The 16,469-nt window shown below is 37.9% G+C and overlaps 1 protein-coding gene across 5 annotated transcripts in view; it reads right to left on the bottom strand.

Annotated features, from left to right (window-relative positions):
• The window catches only part of DIAPH3 (diaphanous related formin 3), a 516,220-nt gene that overhangs the window by 135,036 nt on the left and 364,715 nt on the right, over positions 1-16,469 (bottom strand). For all 5 annotated transcript variants that reach the window (XR_013550080.2, XM_078433000.2, XM_078433008.2 and 2 more), the window contains 2 exons: positions 9,949-10,044; positions 9,391-9,450 (listed from right to left, as the gene is read on the bottom strand). Coding sequence is in view for 4 of the 5 variants with exons in the window: in XM_078433000.2 (XP_078289126.1) it covers positions 9,391-9,450; positions 9,949-10,044 (156 nt within the window). In the remaining variant the exon portion in view is untranslated. The remainder of the gene's footprint in view (positions 1-9,390; positions 9,451-9,948; positions 10,045-16,469) is intronic.

Raw genomic sequence — 16,469 nt, 5'->3', positions numbered from 1 at the left:
TTCTTCTTTTTCTCCTTCTAAACTAGTTCATACCAATTAATGCACTTTAAGTGCAATATAGGAACTATTCACAGAAAGAAAGTTAATTTCAATCTAATTAGTATACCCATTCTGCTTACTGCTGTCATTTGGCTTAAGAATTTATAATAACTTTCTAGTGACAAATGCACCACAGAAGGTAGGTGGAGAAGGGGAAAGAATGAGGAGGAACAAACATATTGAATTTATTAAATGTCTACTCGATTCTAAGCACTGTGGTACTTTCACACACTTTTATTTAATCTTCCCGGTAGTCTATGAAACATGCCATTTCTGTTTTACCACCGAGGAAGAGGAAATTCAAAGGTTAAATAATCTGCTATAGTCACCCTGTTAGCAAGTCAAACCAAGAAGTCGGTCTCTAAATCCCAAGCCTGACCCCATGCTGTCTTTCAAGGTCAGACCGGCTAGATCATTTAAGGCTTCTATAAACAGAATTCAAAAATCTGACTGGTTTTATTCTTTCACAAATGGTCAGTGAATAAGAACCACTGCTCTTTTTGTAGGTAACTACTATGTGCCTGGCAGGCACTTTGCAAAACATTCATTTTTAACACTGACAACAGTCTTGAAAAGTGGTTTCTGGATCCGGCCACTCCAGACTGACCTTTAATGAGGACAAATATAAAAACAAATCTATGGGACCTTAGCAATAATAAGGTTAGAACCAAGAGCTCTTTTCATAGGAAAGGATCTGAGACATGTAATACAGTTGACACATGCCAGGAAGGAGACCCGCCACACGAGGGTCCCCACTATCCCTGTTAGACGACTTTTTCATACGTGACACAGCACCCCAACGATGCTGGAGCACACATCATGTTCCAACACCGTTTCTGCGGCTTTCCTAAATAATTTCCATCCCATTTGAAAGTAGGAAATATCTTATCCTCTACAAAATGGGATGACTCCTCTTGAAGGGTGCTCTGAAGCCCTCTCAGCCTGCCTTCTGCCACGCTGAGCACCAGGGTTACATTTGGAGATGAGCTTTTAGAACCTTTAGGTTATAGGGAAACTGTCCTTTGTCCCATGGCCTGGGAAGCACCTTGGCCACCTTTCTTCCCCCTCAGACTTTATAGACTGGTATCATTGCACAAGTCATAGTCTCCCTTTTCAGATGCAAATACTATCTCGTTTCCCCAAGCAGTTACCTTTCACAGTCCATGCAAGGACATTTGCCGTGGGTCCTTTAGCACCCTTGCCTCTCTTTCTACCCAGAGACTCGCTTTCTGTTGGAGACCCTATATCTTAGTTCTCAGAGAAAACAGATGTCATCAGGTAAGACCTCCAGATTCCTCCTTACTCAGTATTTGTATCCACTTCTCTCTGTACATCCTTCCTTTCTACTGTCCAGGTACTCCACAGCTGTTTTCTCCATGCCATCCCCCAGAGGCCTCATTCTAACTACTACCCCACTAAATAGTCATCCCTCCCCTCCAGAGCTCCTTCCCTTCACAATACAAAGACCATAATAAAGTCAACGACACACAAAAGGCAAAGAAACATAACCTACTAACACCAGGACTCATTCTAGTTCCAGCTGTTCCTAGCTATGTCTCTTCTTTTTCCTCTTTCATATCCAGTTTTTTATTTTTATTACTTTTAATGTTTATTTTTGAGAGAGCGAGCGCACAAGCAAGGGAGGGGCAGAGAGAGGGAGACACAGAACTCGAAGCAGGCTCCAAGCTGTCAGCACAGAGCCCAACACAGCGCTTGAACTCAGGAACCAGGAGATCATGACCTGAGCCGAAGTTGGACACTTAACTGACTGAGTCATGCAGGCGCCCCTATAGCCAGGCTTTTAGAAAGAACAGCCTCCACTCCTCCAGCCAATGCCATCTGGCTTCAGTTTCTTCTATTCTTTAGAAACTGCTCCTCCTGAGGTGGTTAACAGCACCTGTGTCCTCAGGCCAGGCCATGTTCAGCTGCTCCCCCATCCTTTCCTTACCTGGCCTTTCTGAAGCCTGGGGCTTGGTTCAAGCCCTTCCCAAGCTCCTCTTTCCCTTGCCTGCTTCATCCAAGTTGTGAAGCTCAGATGAGCCCTGCAAACTATCCTTCCCAGGAAAACTGATGACTGTCCCAGGCACAAATGATACCTTTCTCCTCCCTGTATCCTGGGGGAAGCTTCCCAGTCGCACCATTTCACTCAGTCTTAACTTTATCCTAAACAATTTCTTTGTCATTAAAACTGTAGATCTGCCAACCACTTGACATGTTTTTCACATTTGTGATTATGTCAATGCAACTTTAGTTCTCAAATGACAAAATTACAGTAAAAGTGGTTTCCTTTCAAGGATATACATGGAAAAATATAACGTGTAAATAGAGAAAAATTGTCGCAAGTCAGTAATCAAACAACAAAATCAATTATCTTTTAATTTTTTTTGGGGGGGGGGGTGTTGTGGGCAGAAATTTGATTAAATCAAGAGATCCTCTCACTGGAAAAGAAAATATGCCCAAACACAAAATCTGAAACAAAAGGACAGAGTTCAAGGAGCTTCTAAAGTCTGTCCACTGGCTCCTTCTACACTCAGATTCTAAACCTTCATCATGAGAAAAGGGAGAAATTTAGAGTGGGCCAGAAATTTTGAAAGATCATGTAATTATAGTCCACCATGGAACACAAACAGAACAAAAGACATTAATCATAACAACTATTTCAGGGAAGTCAAGGACATTACTTTCCTTAAGCAGTAGACCTTTATCCCTTCTCACTCAATTTAGTTCCAGACTTCAGCACACATTTGTGAATGCTCATTAAATGAAAGGCATTTGCTATTTCTTGCATAAATGTCCTTTTAAAGCAACTTGAAGTCCTCACGGCTTGAGAATTTTTTAACCTGTTCGTGCTTAAGAGTGTATACGATAATGACTAAGCCAGAAGGTTGTCCCTGCCTTGACTATAAATTAGAAAGGCCATTCTCTTCTGCCCACCGGGCATGCTTATCTAGTAGGAGCCCTGCTGAGTCCATTCTTCCTTTTGCTTGAGTACATCGTAAATAGGAGAGACTGATATTTGAATAAAATGTGAAATCACCCAAATTGTTTTACACTCCTGGCCTAGAAAAATCTCCTTAAAAAATATTTAAGTCTTTTTTGACAGTTCCAGGTAGCATTTGATTCTGCTGGAAAGCTCCAGTGTAAGGGTGTCAAAAACAATTAGTATTTTATAATAGCTCCCTTTCTTTCTTAGGTAGTTAGTAGGGCACAAGTTCATCGGAAAAAGAACAAAAAATATTCTCAAGACAATGAGCCAATGACATTTAGCCAAATCATATAATTTTACTTTATTATTCTCTAGGCTCTTTCTACTTTAAATTCAGATACAGTTTAAAGAAATAAAAGTGTTGGTTGTCAACATTCACTTTGATAGATAAGGTCTTCTAGACAAGGAGTGGTTTGGTGTTGTCTTCACTGTTTTCAAACAAGCCTTAAGGCAGCTAGTGTTCGGTAGATACTACTGAAAACCTTACTAACTCCATAATTCTGCCTCAAGACAAATTCTTGCTGTTTGGGGAAAGGTAGGTCAAGAAATAAAGAGAACGCAGGACTGAGTAGATTAGGGAGGGGGAGTGGTTATGTGTGAAGTTTTGATACATCAACCACAAAGCCTGTCTTGTGTGTGTCCCTTATTGTGTGGAGAAATATGCTAATTCAAAGATATCTAACTAGCTTCACTTTTAATTCTGACTTCAAATCTTAGAGTAGCAGAGCAGCTGTGCCTGGCGGCAATACAATCTTATTTCTATAAAAATCTTTCAAAGCTCCATATATAAGTGGAAGAGTAAAAATAGATAATCAAATCCAAATTAAGGCTATTAAGAATTGATTTAGTGTAAAGATAATATAGCAAGATTTTGTTTAGGTTATGGATGTTCACTAAAAATGTGTAATACTTGTTTGCCTAAAATTTTGATTATGTTTTATCTTATTTTGTCACAGTTAAATAGTTTTATCATTAGGGGTTTTAATTGCATATAGTTTATAGAATTCTTTCTGATTACTCTATATCCATTTAACTGAGGCAAAAAAATCCCACTGTACTAAAGAGAACCTTCTAATGAAGATGCAATCAAATTGCAGGCAGATGTACCACAAGGTGTGGCTTAATAGTTCACATTTGTGAATCCTTTGTTACGAATGTCTTACAGAGTCTACACAGCGTGCAGAGGCCAAGTCCTGGAAGAGGGTAGGAAGCAATGCATCCTGAAAAATACTAGGCACACAGTGGTAGATCATGGAGTTGTAGCAACAAACAAGCAACAAAAGGAGAAAGAAAATGAGGAAATCAACTCTTTGCAAGTCTTCTTTCAACCTCCATAATGTTGGCTCCGCTATCGTGCAGTCTCCGAGACTTCTTCATCTTTCTTCTGTCTCATGCTCACTTCGTTACCCACCTGTGTCCATTCCTGAGGTGTAGCACTCGACTTGCCATTCTCTAGATTCAAAGATTTTTCCTTTAGATAACTCAGTAACTGACACAGTGTTAGCAATTCTCTGTGAGGGTCTCTTAACCCACAGCTCTAGACCTGGCTTCTTCCCTCAAACCTTGGTAAGTTCTTTAATTCTCTCCCCATCCCCTTGTAGCCAATCTGTGTTGGCATCAAGATGGCTGTGAAATACTTCTGATTCTTTTCTCTCTCCTACATTTCTCACTTCAGTTCCAGAAAAATTGCTCGGACCTGTCATTTTCCTGCCCCCAAACCTCAACAGTCCAAATTCTTGATCTGGCATCAGACTCTCCATATACTTCTTTCCTATCTGGTCCTATATTTTCAACCAGATGGTTTGATTCATGAGCACCCAAATATGGTATAATCTTTATAAAAATGCACTAATAAATACTTTGAGTATCTTGACTGAAAAGGAAGTCTTACTATTTTCCACAGACCAAAGAAAATCTTCAGATTTGGAATGCACTGCATTCAGTAAAGAAATGAGATAATGCCCTGTACTCATTAGCAGATGCTTTCCTTTGTTTTATTTACTGTTGTTAAACTCTGCTTGATTAAGCAAGGGAAAGAAATCTAATTAATAAGCAACCCTCCACTTCTAAGGAGTGAATAATCCAATCAAGATTGAACTGCATCCTCCCTATTTGATGTAACACCTTTTGAAGCCTAGACCACTGATGATCAAATATCTCCTGATGACAGATAACATTTTAGGGAGGAGATGAGAGGGGGTTAACAGTGTTCACAGCTGGAGCTTTAGCAATTAGCATATTAAGTCCCACTTATTTGGGTGACATCCAACGACCTGATTCTGCTCAATATAGTACATTAATCGTTCCATTCAAACCTAAACATAAACATGTCTGTTCATTCAACACACTCTTACTAAACACCCATGTGTTAGGCACCAATGCAGCTAAGTGCTGAGGTTATAGCAGTAAACAAGTCAGATAGCATTGATCGCCTTGTCCCCACCCTGACGGGACTCACACATAGAGTGGCAGACACTGAATAAGAATATTTTACAGGAAATGACTACTGCAAAATGGGAAAGCCACGGTGTTATTAGAGCATACAGTTTTACAGAGTTCAGGCTGGGGTTCATGAAGAGCCTCCTGAGAAAGTCCACAAATGTTGCTCTTTCTTGGCTCACCCTTGACCTCCGGCTTTTGGTCTCATTTCTACTCATCTCTCAAAACTCTGTCTGGATTTCAGGTCCTTCTAGAAGTCAAGTCTGGATTGTCCTCATAAGGTCTGGATCGGTCTTCCACACTTGTAGATATTCCCAAAACATTATGTATTACTTCTATCCTGGCATTAACCAAATGTATAGGAATTGCTACTCATCTGTCCCAAATGCATGATGAACTCTTAGAAAGTTATCTCTATATTGTAAGTGCCTAGCAAATGCTTAAGTTTTGCTAAATTGGGGCACCTGGGTGGCTCAGTTGGTTAAGTGTCCGACTTCAGGTCATGATCTCACATTTCATGAGTTCGAGCCCCATGTTGTTGGGCTCTGTGCTGACAGCTCAGAACCTGGAGCCTGCTTCGGATTCTGTGACTCCTTCTCTCTCTGCCCCTCACCGGCTCACACTCTGTCTCCCTCTCTCTCAAAAATAAATAAACATAAGAAAAATTTTTTAAAAAACAAGTTTTGCTAAATTAATGAAGGAATAAAGGTTTCGTGAGGAAAAATTTTGGACATTTAGTTTCTGCTGAGGCTTTCACAGGCAACACAAAAGGTAAAAGAAGTTATGGTTTTAACCAAAGTATTTTTGGTAGCAATTTGGAGCACAGCACAAGGACTGGATCATTCATACTTGAGGTCATCTTCTGCCAAAATATACACTGGAACATTTTAGCTGCAAGGTCCCAGAGGATATTTTACCAGGATCTTCTAATTCTGAATTATAAGATGCCTGATGTCTGTATCTACATCTGTATGTGTATGCATAATCTAAAGCTCTATACAATCTGAATTTATACTCTATACAATCTAAATGTTCCATGATCTTTCTAACAGAGTATAAGGTGGCTACAATTAATACAGATGTTTTGATACAGACTTTATCAAAAGACAAAGTGGTCATAATTCCAGAAGATGAGTCCTATCTAGAGGTTAAATCTGGGAACAAAAGACAAGATACACTGGAGGTTAAGACATATCTGAGAGGGTGAATCTCAATAGGTCAACCTTATGTCAAGAAGAGAAAAAAAAATGTACACACATGGCTCATCAGCTCAAGGGGGTGAAGGGGAACAGATCCTGATTCAAGCAATTGTACTCAGGAGGGCAACATGGCAGAGAGATTAAGAAGTTAGAATCAAAAGTCAGACAGGTTCAGGTTCAAAACTTGGCACAGGACCATAAACAAACTTCTAGACCTATTTAATCTTTAGTCACTTTCAACAACGAAAGGGAGATAAAAATATTGACTATCCGATAGGATTATTGCCAAGATTGAATAGGATGATACATATAAAAATTCTGCATAGTGCTTGGTATTTAGCAAGCCAAATAACTCAGCAGACATTAACTTATTATTATTAATACCTTTACAGATATTATTTTACTAAGGATATAAGCCAAGTTTAAAATAATTGTATAAAATCTTAGAAATCTTTAAAAATAGGTTATGAGATAATATGAATTACTATATATGCATGTAGAAAATATCAGACATTAGTTTTAAGTACATATGAAAGCAGATTAAAAAGTAAAATAGGTTTGAGTTACATTTCATTCACATAGTTCAGTTGTAGTGTTAGCATTTTCAAAACAAAAAGGAATGCTTAAATAGCAAGATTACAAAATACTCTGAAATATCATCTTTTTCTAAAAATAATCATGATCCTTGCTGCAATCATGATACTTTCCTTAAAAAAATCTACACTTTTCAACATGCAGTCAAGTAAATCTAACTTCTTTATACACAGAGTTCTTAAAGAGTAACTGGTCATTTGAATTTTTCCCCATGGGGTTAGAAATATGAAGGGAAAACACAACAGAAATATTGATAGAAAATAAGTTTTAAAAAGACTTTAATCCACTGCATTTATATTAGAAGAGACTTCGACCTCTGTGATACATCGATTTCCACTGGTTTGCTATATAATCTATTCGCTTAATTATCACAATAGTCTTAGAACTTCAGATAGCACATGTCAACTTGAATAAAGATAGAAATGCAAGGTTCAACTGCTTTTATGCAATGCACCGAAATACCACAATTTGTAAGTAATTATAGATGAGCCTTTATAGACTGGACACTTTACTGACATTATAGTAAGAAAAGGACTAGGTTCCTCAGGCCAATGCATAAAATTATCTTGAATAATATTCCTCTACATAATACCTAAAGTACTTATTTTAAATTAAGCATAGCATAGGTATATGTATGCCATTATATTCATGCCATGGTCATTGTGTTGGCTGTGGGTCTTTGATGATTCACAATACGGGCTGCATTGTTTATTTTATGCATTTTATTACTAATAAAAAGTAATCCAATGTAGCCATATGTAACCAAAAAAGAAATGTGATGGGAATCAGAGTTGCATTTTGGTCATATTTATGTCACTAACTAGCTCTGTACTCCTGGGAAGTTTTCAGCTTCTCTCAGTTTCCACTTATTCATCTACAAAACAAAATAGTCTCTAGCGTCCCAGGATAGCTCTATTCTCCAGAATTTTTGCCATTATTTACCATGTCACAATGACTCCAAATCATAAACCCAAATTTAGGAATTACTTAATTACCTACAGTGAATATCTCTGACATACTACTACAATTCCTTTTTCTACTGTTAGTGTAGGGAAAGGGCAAACGGTAACAAACACATACGGTTGAAAAGACTCAGAAGACCTATTTAAAAATTTGCTGTAGATTTTACCTTTCCTCTCATTTATTAAACATCTACTGTATACATTTTACCTTGAGCAGTAAGCATCTGTCCATCTATTAAGATTAATTACCCACATTCTCGTCTTTTTCTTTTTTACTTCACAAATTTTTTTAGCCTACCCTAGAAATTTGACACAGATTTCTATACTCCGTCACACATTCACATTTCCAGAAATTAACTCATCTGCACCCAAAACAACCCTCAGTGCAAATCTGTCAAGTATTTTTTCCATTTATAAAGCTGGCATACTTTGGTGACAATCTCACTCTGTATAAATGACAATGGTAGTCGATGAACTTGTTTATGACTATGGAAGGTAAGCAGAACCCTGTAATATGGGACAGTGAGAGAAAGGGAACCGACATAAATAAAACCGAGTCAACATAAACTGGCACCTTGAAGAGAAGAAGAGGGCTCCATGCAGGTGGTGTGCAGAGGTTGGTCAGGGACTTTTGAATGCAGTCAATCTCAGCTAAGTATGAGACTAAGTTAACCCACCTTTTTGGTGATTCTGGTACATCCTTCCACAATAATAACACATGAGGCTCATCTGTGTTAATGATTTTGTCAAAATGCTAGTCACAGTATTTCAGACTTTACTGGCAAATATGGTAGAGTAAAATAGGTAACAGATTCAATATTTCAAATTGTATCCTGATATAAAGTAAATCCTATGTAAAATATTACTTTGAGAGCATACTGCTTTTGAAAGGATACATTGGACAACACTGATCAAAAATGTGTGACATAATCTCAGATAATAATTTTAAAAATTCATCTGAGATCTGAAAGAACTCTACATACTACCTCAAGGCAATGATGTAAGCATGAAATGTGAATATACAATCTCACAGCAAATAAGTACAGCTACACATTTCTCCTATTATAGCTGTATCTAAACGTGAGAACTTCCCAGCAGCCTATTAAAATAATAGATCAATAGGATAAAAGTAGATAAGAAGAATGTGCAATTTATGAATGCGGTTTATTACCATGGTTACAAACTTTCAGAACAGGCCGCTGAGACATGGGACTGAAACTTCGCCGAATATCTGTTAAAAAAAGAGAGAGAGAAAGAGAGAGAAAGAAAATTAATATAGAGGTCTGTTCATCTCAAAAAGTGTTACAGTATTAGACTGTTTTCAAAGGTGAAATAGGCCGGGACCCAAAGCAATGCTTCAATACCCTGAAATACTTGAAGCAATGATGTTATGACTTTTACTTCCCATTTAATTATGCTACTGTAAACTCCACTGGGATAAGGTGCATATGGTTCTTTAGATGAGACTTGTCACACTAATCAAGATTTTCTAGGTTCAGTGCTTTGATTTGTTAATGTGCCACTGACATCGGCCAACTGGAATGCTTCTCTCTCTGACATTTGTCACTGCAAGGGAAGGATTAAGCAAACTCATGGAACTTCTGAAGAGTTGTTGCCCACAGCACTACATGCTTGACACATGACTTGAAAAGAATTAAAAGGAAGGAAAAAAAGGTTGTTCTTTGTGATAGTTCCCTAGAAAGTAACATGAAACAAGTATAATGTTCACCTTTTGGCTTTGGTGTCCTTTTTCTTCGGTCGCGGAAGGCAGCCCCCGACTGCAAAGCCTCCAGCAGACTATCCATCACTCCTGTCTCATCACCCTCTGTGAAAAGAGATGCAGGGAATTCTATCAGCCCTCGGGGTTACCATAGCAATGTCAAAGCATACACAGAAGCTGGTGATGGTGATGGTAGGGGGAAGAAAGATCAGATGCCAGGACTAAACCAGCAATTTTAAGATAAGATAGGACTTTAACTCTCTCGTAAATCAAATATCTTTTAATGAAATCTGTCTCATTAGTGTCTGCGTTACTGTCCACTAAAGAGGACCGGGTTCCATTGATTCACTTCAGAGGACTGCTTTTATAGTCTGGCGGCACAATAACTTTAAATAGAATGCGGTTCTAGTCATATCTGTGTCGCGGGTTATCATAAATCACATTTCCCTTGTAGAAATGGGTTATTTTCAAAGCACCAGCTTCTATTCTAAAACCGGCCAGGTGTAGGAGAATGTTCTTGTTGTTGTTGTTATTGAGAACTCTGCTGCCTAAACTCATTGCACAAAATTATATTTCCAGGTTAACTATTGTGAACATGCTCCCAACTGAGTTTTCATATCAGAAGATAATCGCCCCCTGACTTAGGTGACACAGAATAATCACTACAAACTTTTACAGAATGTATGAAAAGTTTGTCTTCTGTAATGAAAAATAACAGAAGAGGCTCTCAAATACCTAAAATATTTTCATCCCATTATGATTAGTTTAAATTGATATTCTGTATATATTTACCGAAAGATGTGGTTATAGAGTCAATTCTCTCTGCAAAGAACAGATTATTTTGTAATATTTACAGCTATTTATAGCTGTCAAAGCTAAATATTATTGAAAAGCAGTGGGAAAAAGAAAAGCTTCAAAGAAACTGCTGGCCCAATCCCAAATTCAAGGAAATGCCCAAGACTTTTTGGTCCCTTGGAAAGAGGTTACTCGTAGGCATTCTCTATGAAATTGTGTGACTGGTATACGTTACATGGAAAGTAACAGAAAACTATTTTCCTCTCATTTTTTAAAATTTCTTTTTATTGAGACACAATCCCTTCATTTGGAACAGATGACAAATGAATGCAGGAGAGTACAGATAGCAAACATTTACAGTTTATAAACAGATATATAAATATAAATATGCCCTGGCCCCTTTCCATCTGGTTCTATCTCATATTTTTAGAAAAGTACTAAATTTTGTAGGTGTAATTTTAAAAAAAGGTGGGTGATAAGTAGAGTATTTGGAGGTTAATTTTCATATAAATTTAATTCTGAGGTGGCTTGATGGCTATTTTAATTAAAATGCATCACAAATTTCAGTTACTTTAATTAGTAATTAGCCATCTTCGAGAATTTACACTCAAACTTAAAAAAAAAAAAAAAAAAAACCTGCAAGGAATGTCAGGTATATAAGGTTGTGGATACATTTTGTTAGTAAAAGGTAACATTTTAAAAACCTAAAAGTTTAAGAAAGCAAGCATGAGATTAATGGCATACACTTTAAGGGGGGGAAAAAGAGAATTACAAAAAAATTTGAACTTTCCTTAGTAAGTTTACTGTTGGTAATGGTAATGACATAGTGATTCTGAAACTATTATGTTTATATCATAAGACTGAGGAGATAGGTATACTCACCGTGGGAAACGATACACAAGTATGGGATAGGTGAGGAAGAACCACAAAGTGTTGGAATGCTAGTACAACTATCACAGAAGCTCAGGGTTTTTAAAAAACACGTTTCCTAGCTTTCCAAAATAACCCAGAAGTAATGACACTGTGATAGCAAAGAGCATGTCTGGTCTCCAGATCTTGATTTCTGAATACCATTCTTAATGGGAACCAGAATACATAGAGAAATGACTGATTCTGGTGCCGAGACCAAGAAAGTGTGAACAAGGAAGGCATTGATGCACCAGAAGATAATCGAGTGCTCAAGGACAGACAGGGATGTGTCAAAAGGGCAGAGGAGAGCCAGACTGAAAGACAGCCTTGGCCAAATTTTGGATGACACGAGTACTAAATGAGTAATAATGGAGATGGATTATTACACATTGGGGGAAAAAAAACAATTATGCATCCATAGTGATACTAAAAAATTAGAAATAAATATAGGGGGAGAGAAAGCTCCTCTTTACAAAAGAATGTCAACCACTAGGTGTCAAAGATACAGGGGAAATAGAAAATTCACTATTTTATAACTCACATAACAAGAACTGAATGAGGCAGATATCATCAATGGATGCAGAAACCATTGTGTACAAGGCTGCAAAGGAACAGGAGTTGGAGAAATCTGGCAGATATCACCTTACCCAAATACTCAAATCTGACATCAAACTTGGTAACGACTCCTTTCTCAAGTGATGCACTAAGACAGATACAACCTGTGTGGTACTTTGTAGAAAAAATATTTATCCTGAATCTAAATGTAAGGAAACAATCACAGAAATACAAAGTTGGGAACATTATGTGAAATGACTGGCCTGGGTTCTTAATAACTACCAATTATGAAAAAGGAGAAGGAGAGAAGGAGGAAAGGAAAGAAATTAGGGAGCTGTTCTAGATTAAAGGAGATTAAAGAGATATGACAACCAAATGCAATACACAATCTTTGATTAGCTCTTAGAGTATTAAAAAAAGTTATGATTTTATTGAGATAACTGGGGAAATTTTAAAATGGACTAGATGTTAAAGAATTATAGCATACTAATGTTAAATTACCTGAATAAGATAATTACATTATCATTAGGTAGGTTAATCCATTTGTTCTGAGCAGATAGATACCGACACATTTAGGCTCACAGAACAACTTACACCCCCACGTTTCCATGTTTTCTATTTCATGTCCTTGAACATGCTGTTCTCGTTACATAGAACATCCTTCCCTTTCCTTCACCAACCTAACTTCTTCTCCTTTAAGACAGAGAACCAAGAACCCTTCCCTGATCTATGTGGGCTGAACTGGGTGCCCCTCTGTGTCCTAATGACATGGGGTACTGACAGCAATAAATCCTTTACAATATAATTTACTTGACAGTTTTTACCACTAGACTGAGTTCACTGAGGACAGAGATTATGGCTTTTTCAGAAAAATCCCAGTATTGCACAGAAAATGTTCCTTAATATATGCTGACCATATTAACAAGTGAAGCACTAATAGGGCCAAATGGAAGGAAAAAATCACGCAGGAAAATAAAGGTCTCATGTGGAAAGGGGGCCAGGGAAGTGGTGGGAGTACATTCCTACCACCATTGTAAACAATGCAGCACTGTTTCTTCCTCTTCCCTCGTCTCCTACATCCATTCAGTTGCCAAACAGAATGGCAGTTGCCAAACACGCCTAAATATCTCAAGGATTGATCAACTGTTTCCTTTTCTGACTAAACTTTAAGTTCAGTGTCCATAATTGAATTAAATTTTTTTAATGTTTATTTATTTTTGAGAGACAGAGAGTGAACAGGGGGAGGGCAGAGAGAGGGAGACACAGAATCCGAAGCAGGTTCCAGACTCAGCTGTCAGCACAGAGACTGATGCGGGGCTTGAATTCAACAAGCTGTGAGATCATGACCTGAGCCGGAGTCGGATGCTTAACGACTGAACCACCCAGGCGCCCCAGAACTGAATTATTTTTCACCCAAAATAGTGCATGAGTTGCCAGGAGTCACAATGTGTCTAGTTAATCCCAAATTCAAATTTATCCCATATAGCACCAGTAAGCTCTGAAGCAGAACTAGGATCTTCAATCCCCTAGTCACAAATTTTCAGTATCTCTCACTTCCCACAATATAAAGTACCAACTCTTTCACTTGTCCCAACACTTGATTCCAATTGCTTTTTCAATCTTATGTCCTCCAACTTCATGACCTGCTCTTTAGCTAAAGGCAACTTTGAAGCTGTGGTTCTTTACAAACCTCTCTCCCATCCTTCACTCTCCACATGGAAGTTCTGTGCTTTAGTCTCCCAGAGCTGATGGCATTTCTTGGCCTTCACTCCCACAGCGTAATGGAAAGAATATAATACGGAAGTAAGGAGACACGCATTCTAGTCTGAGGTCTCAACATACTACCTGTGAGACCCTGGACTAGTTATAAAATCATTCCTGACAAGTGTAATAGAAAGAATACCTTTCTAGGGTTAATGAATCAAATGAGATAATACAAAATAAAGCACTTGATAAATTGCTAAGTGATATAAAAATGTAGGGGAATAAATTCATAAATGAACTCCATAGCACACTACAGCAAGTTTATGCAATATTTGATTGTGTTTCAGGCACTGTTTTAGATACATTATAAATTAAATAACTTTTATAGTGTATTTTACTATGTTCTTGAATATCATCATTTCTAAGGGAAACTGATCAGAAGTACCTATGAGAAGTAGGCCCTGGAATGGGAAAAGATATTTGCAAATGACATATCAGATAAAGGGTTAGTATCCAAAATCTATAATGAACTTATCAATCTCAACACCCAAAAAACAGATAATCCAGTGAAGAAATGGGCAGAAGACATAAATAGACACTTTTCCAAAGAAGACATCCAGATGGCCAACAGACACATGAAAAATGCTCAACATCACTCATCATCAGGGAAATACAAATCAAAACCACATTGAGATACCACCTCATACCGGTCAGAGTGGCTAAAATTAACAACTCAGGAAACAACAGGATGTGGAGAAACAGGAACCCTCTTGCACTGTTGGTGGGAATGCAAACTGGTGCAGCCGTTCTGGAAAACAGTGTGGAGGTTCCTCAGAAAGTTAAAAATAGAACTACCCTATGACCCAGTAATAGCTCTGCTAGGAATTTACCCAAGGGATATAAGAGTGCTGATGCATAGGGGCACATGTACCCCAATGTTTATAGCAGCACTTTCAACAATAGCCAAATTATGGAGAAAGCCTAAATGTCCATCAGCTGATGAATGGATAAAGAAGATGTGGTTTATATATACAATGGAATACTACTTGGCAATGAGAAGGAATGAAATCCTGCCATTTGCAGCAATGTGGAAGGTATTATGCTAAGTGAAATAAGTTAGAGAAAGACAGAATATCATATACGTTTTCACTCATACGTGGAACTTGAGAAACTTAGCAGAATACCATGGGGGAGGGGAAGGGGGAAAAATAGTTACAATAAAGAGAGGGAGGGAGGCAAACCATAAGAGACTCTTAAATACAGAAAACAAACTGAGGGTTGATGGGGGGGAGGGGAAAATGGATGATGGGCATTGAGGAGGGCACTCATTGGGATGAGCACTGGCTGCTGTTGTATGGAAGCAAAGAATCACGGGAATCTACCCCTAAATCCAAGAGCACACTGTAGACACTGTAAGTTGGCCAACTTGACAATAAATTATATTAAAAAAATAAAAAACAAAAAACAAAACAAAAAAGATACTGTTAATCACAAATAAATTAAAAAAAAATTTTTTTTAACGTTTATTTATTTTTGAGACAGAGAGAGATAGAGCCTGAACGGGGGAGGGTCAGAGAGAGAGGGAGACACAGAATCTGAAACAGGCTCCAGGCTCTGAGCTGTCAGCACAGAGCCCGACGCGGGGCTCAAACCCACGAACTGTGAGATCGTGACCTGAGCTGAAGTCGGACGCTTAGCCGACTGAGCCACCCAGGCGCCCCACAAATAACATTTTTAAAACGTGCATTTAGAATATTGATTCAACATATGCTTACTGAGGGCCTACTGTGTGTCAGGATATTATTAGGCACTAAAAATAGCTAGGCCCCAAGAATTAACAAGACATGTCTTCTGATCACAAGAAGCAGAACAGTGTGATAGTAAGGGAGGGATCTGGACGAACTACTGGAGATGTAAGGTTTCCTAGTGAATTACGAGCTGACACATAAGCAGGAGTTAGTCATGGCAAAACGAGAGATGGAATAGCATACCTGGCAGAAGGGATAGCAGGTGCAAAGGCAAAAGATATGAATAAAAACAAAAGTGAGCTATAGTAAAGTATTGAGATGATTTATATTTACATGATTCTAATACAAACCTAATAACTCAGGTTTACATAACTCTAATACATTATTCCTCTGCAAAGAGAAACAAACATTAGCTATTCTTTAATTGTAGACTAGAATTCAATTTCCCTAACTACAAGTCAGTTCATATTCAAAATATTTATAGCCTGTTTCCTGCTGTGAACTCTTTTAAATAAATAGACTAACTGTGAGAGCCAAAGCTTTGCTACGTCTGAATAACAGATCACCTTGTTTAATTAGTAAGTGGTATTTTAAAAAATCGTACAGTGTCAAGGTAAATGGAGAAGGAAGAGCTAAGGATGAGTTACCTCTGAGGCAGAATCAATAGGATGTGCAGACAAGGAGAGGGGAAGCAGCTAAGGAGTCACACAGTCTGAGGTCTCTGGGGCCTATGACTAGAGGAGTAGAAAATATGGAAATATTTTCAAATAATATTGAGTTTGGTGGAGAACACATGTTGAACATAATGAGTTTCCTTTT

Source organism: Panthera onca, chromosome A1 (genome assembly GCF_046562875.1).
Source record: "Panthera onca isolate mPanOnc1 chromosome A1, mPanOnc1 haplotype 2, whole genome shotgun sequence".
In the NCBI taxonomy this organism is placed as follows: Eukaryota; Metazoa; Chordata; class Mammalia; order Carnivora; family Felidae; genus Panthera; species Panthera onca.
Note: the sequence above shows the minus strand (reverse complement) of the source record. Positions and strands in the feature narration are given on the sequence as shown.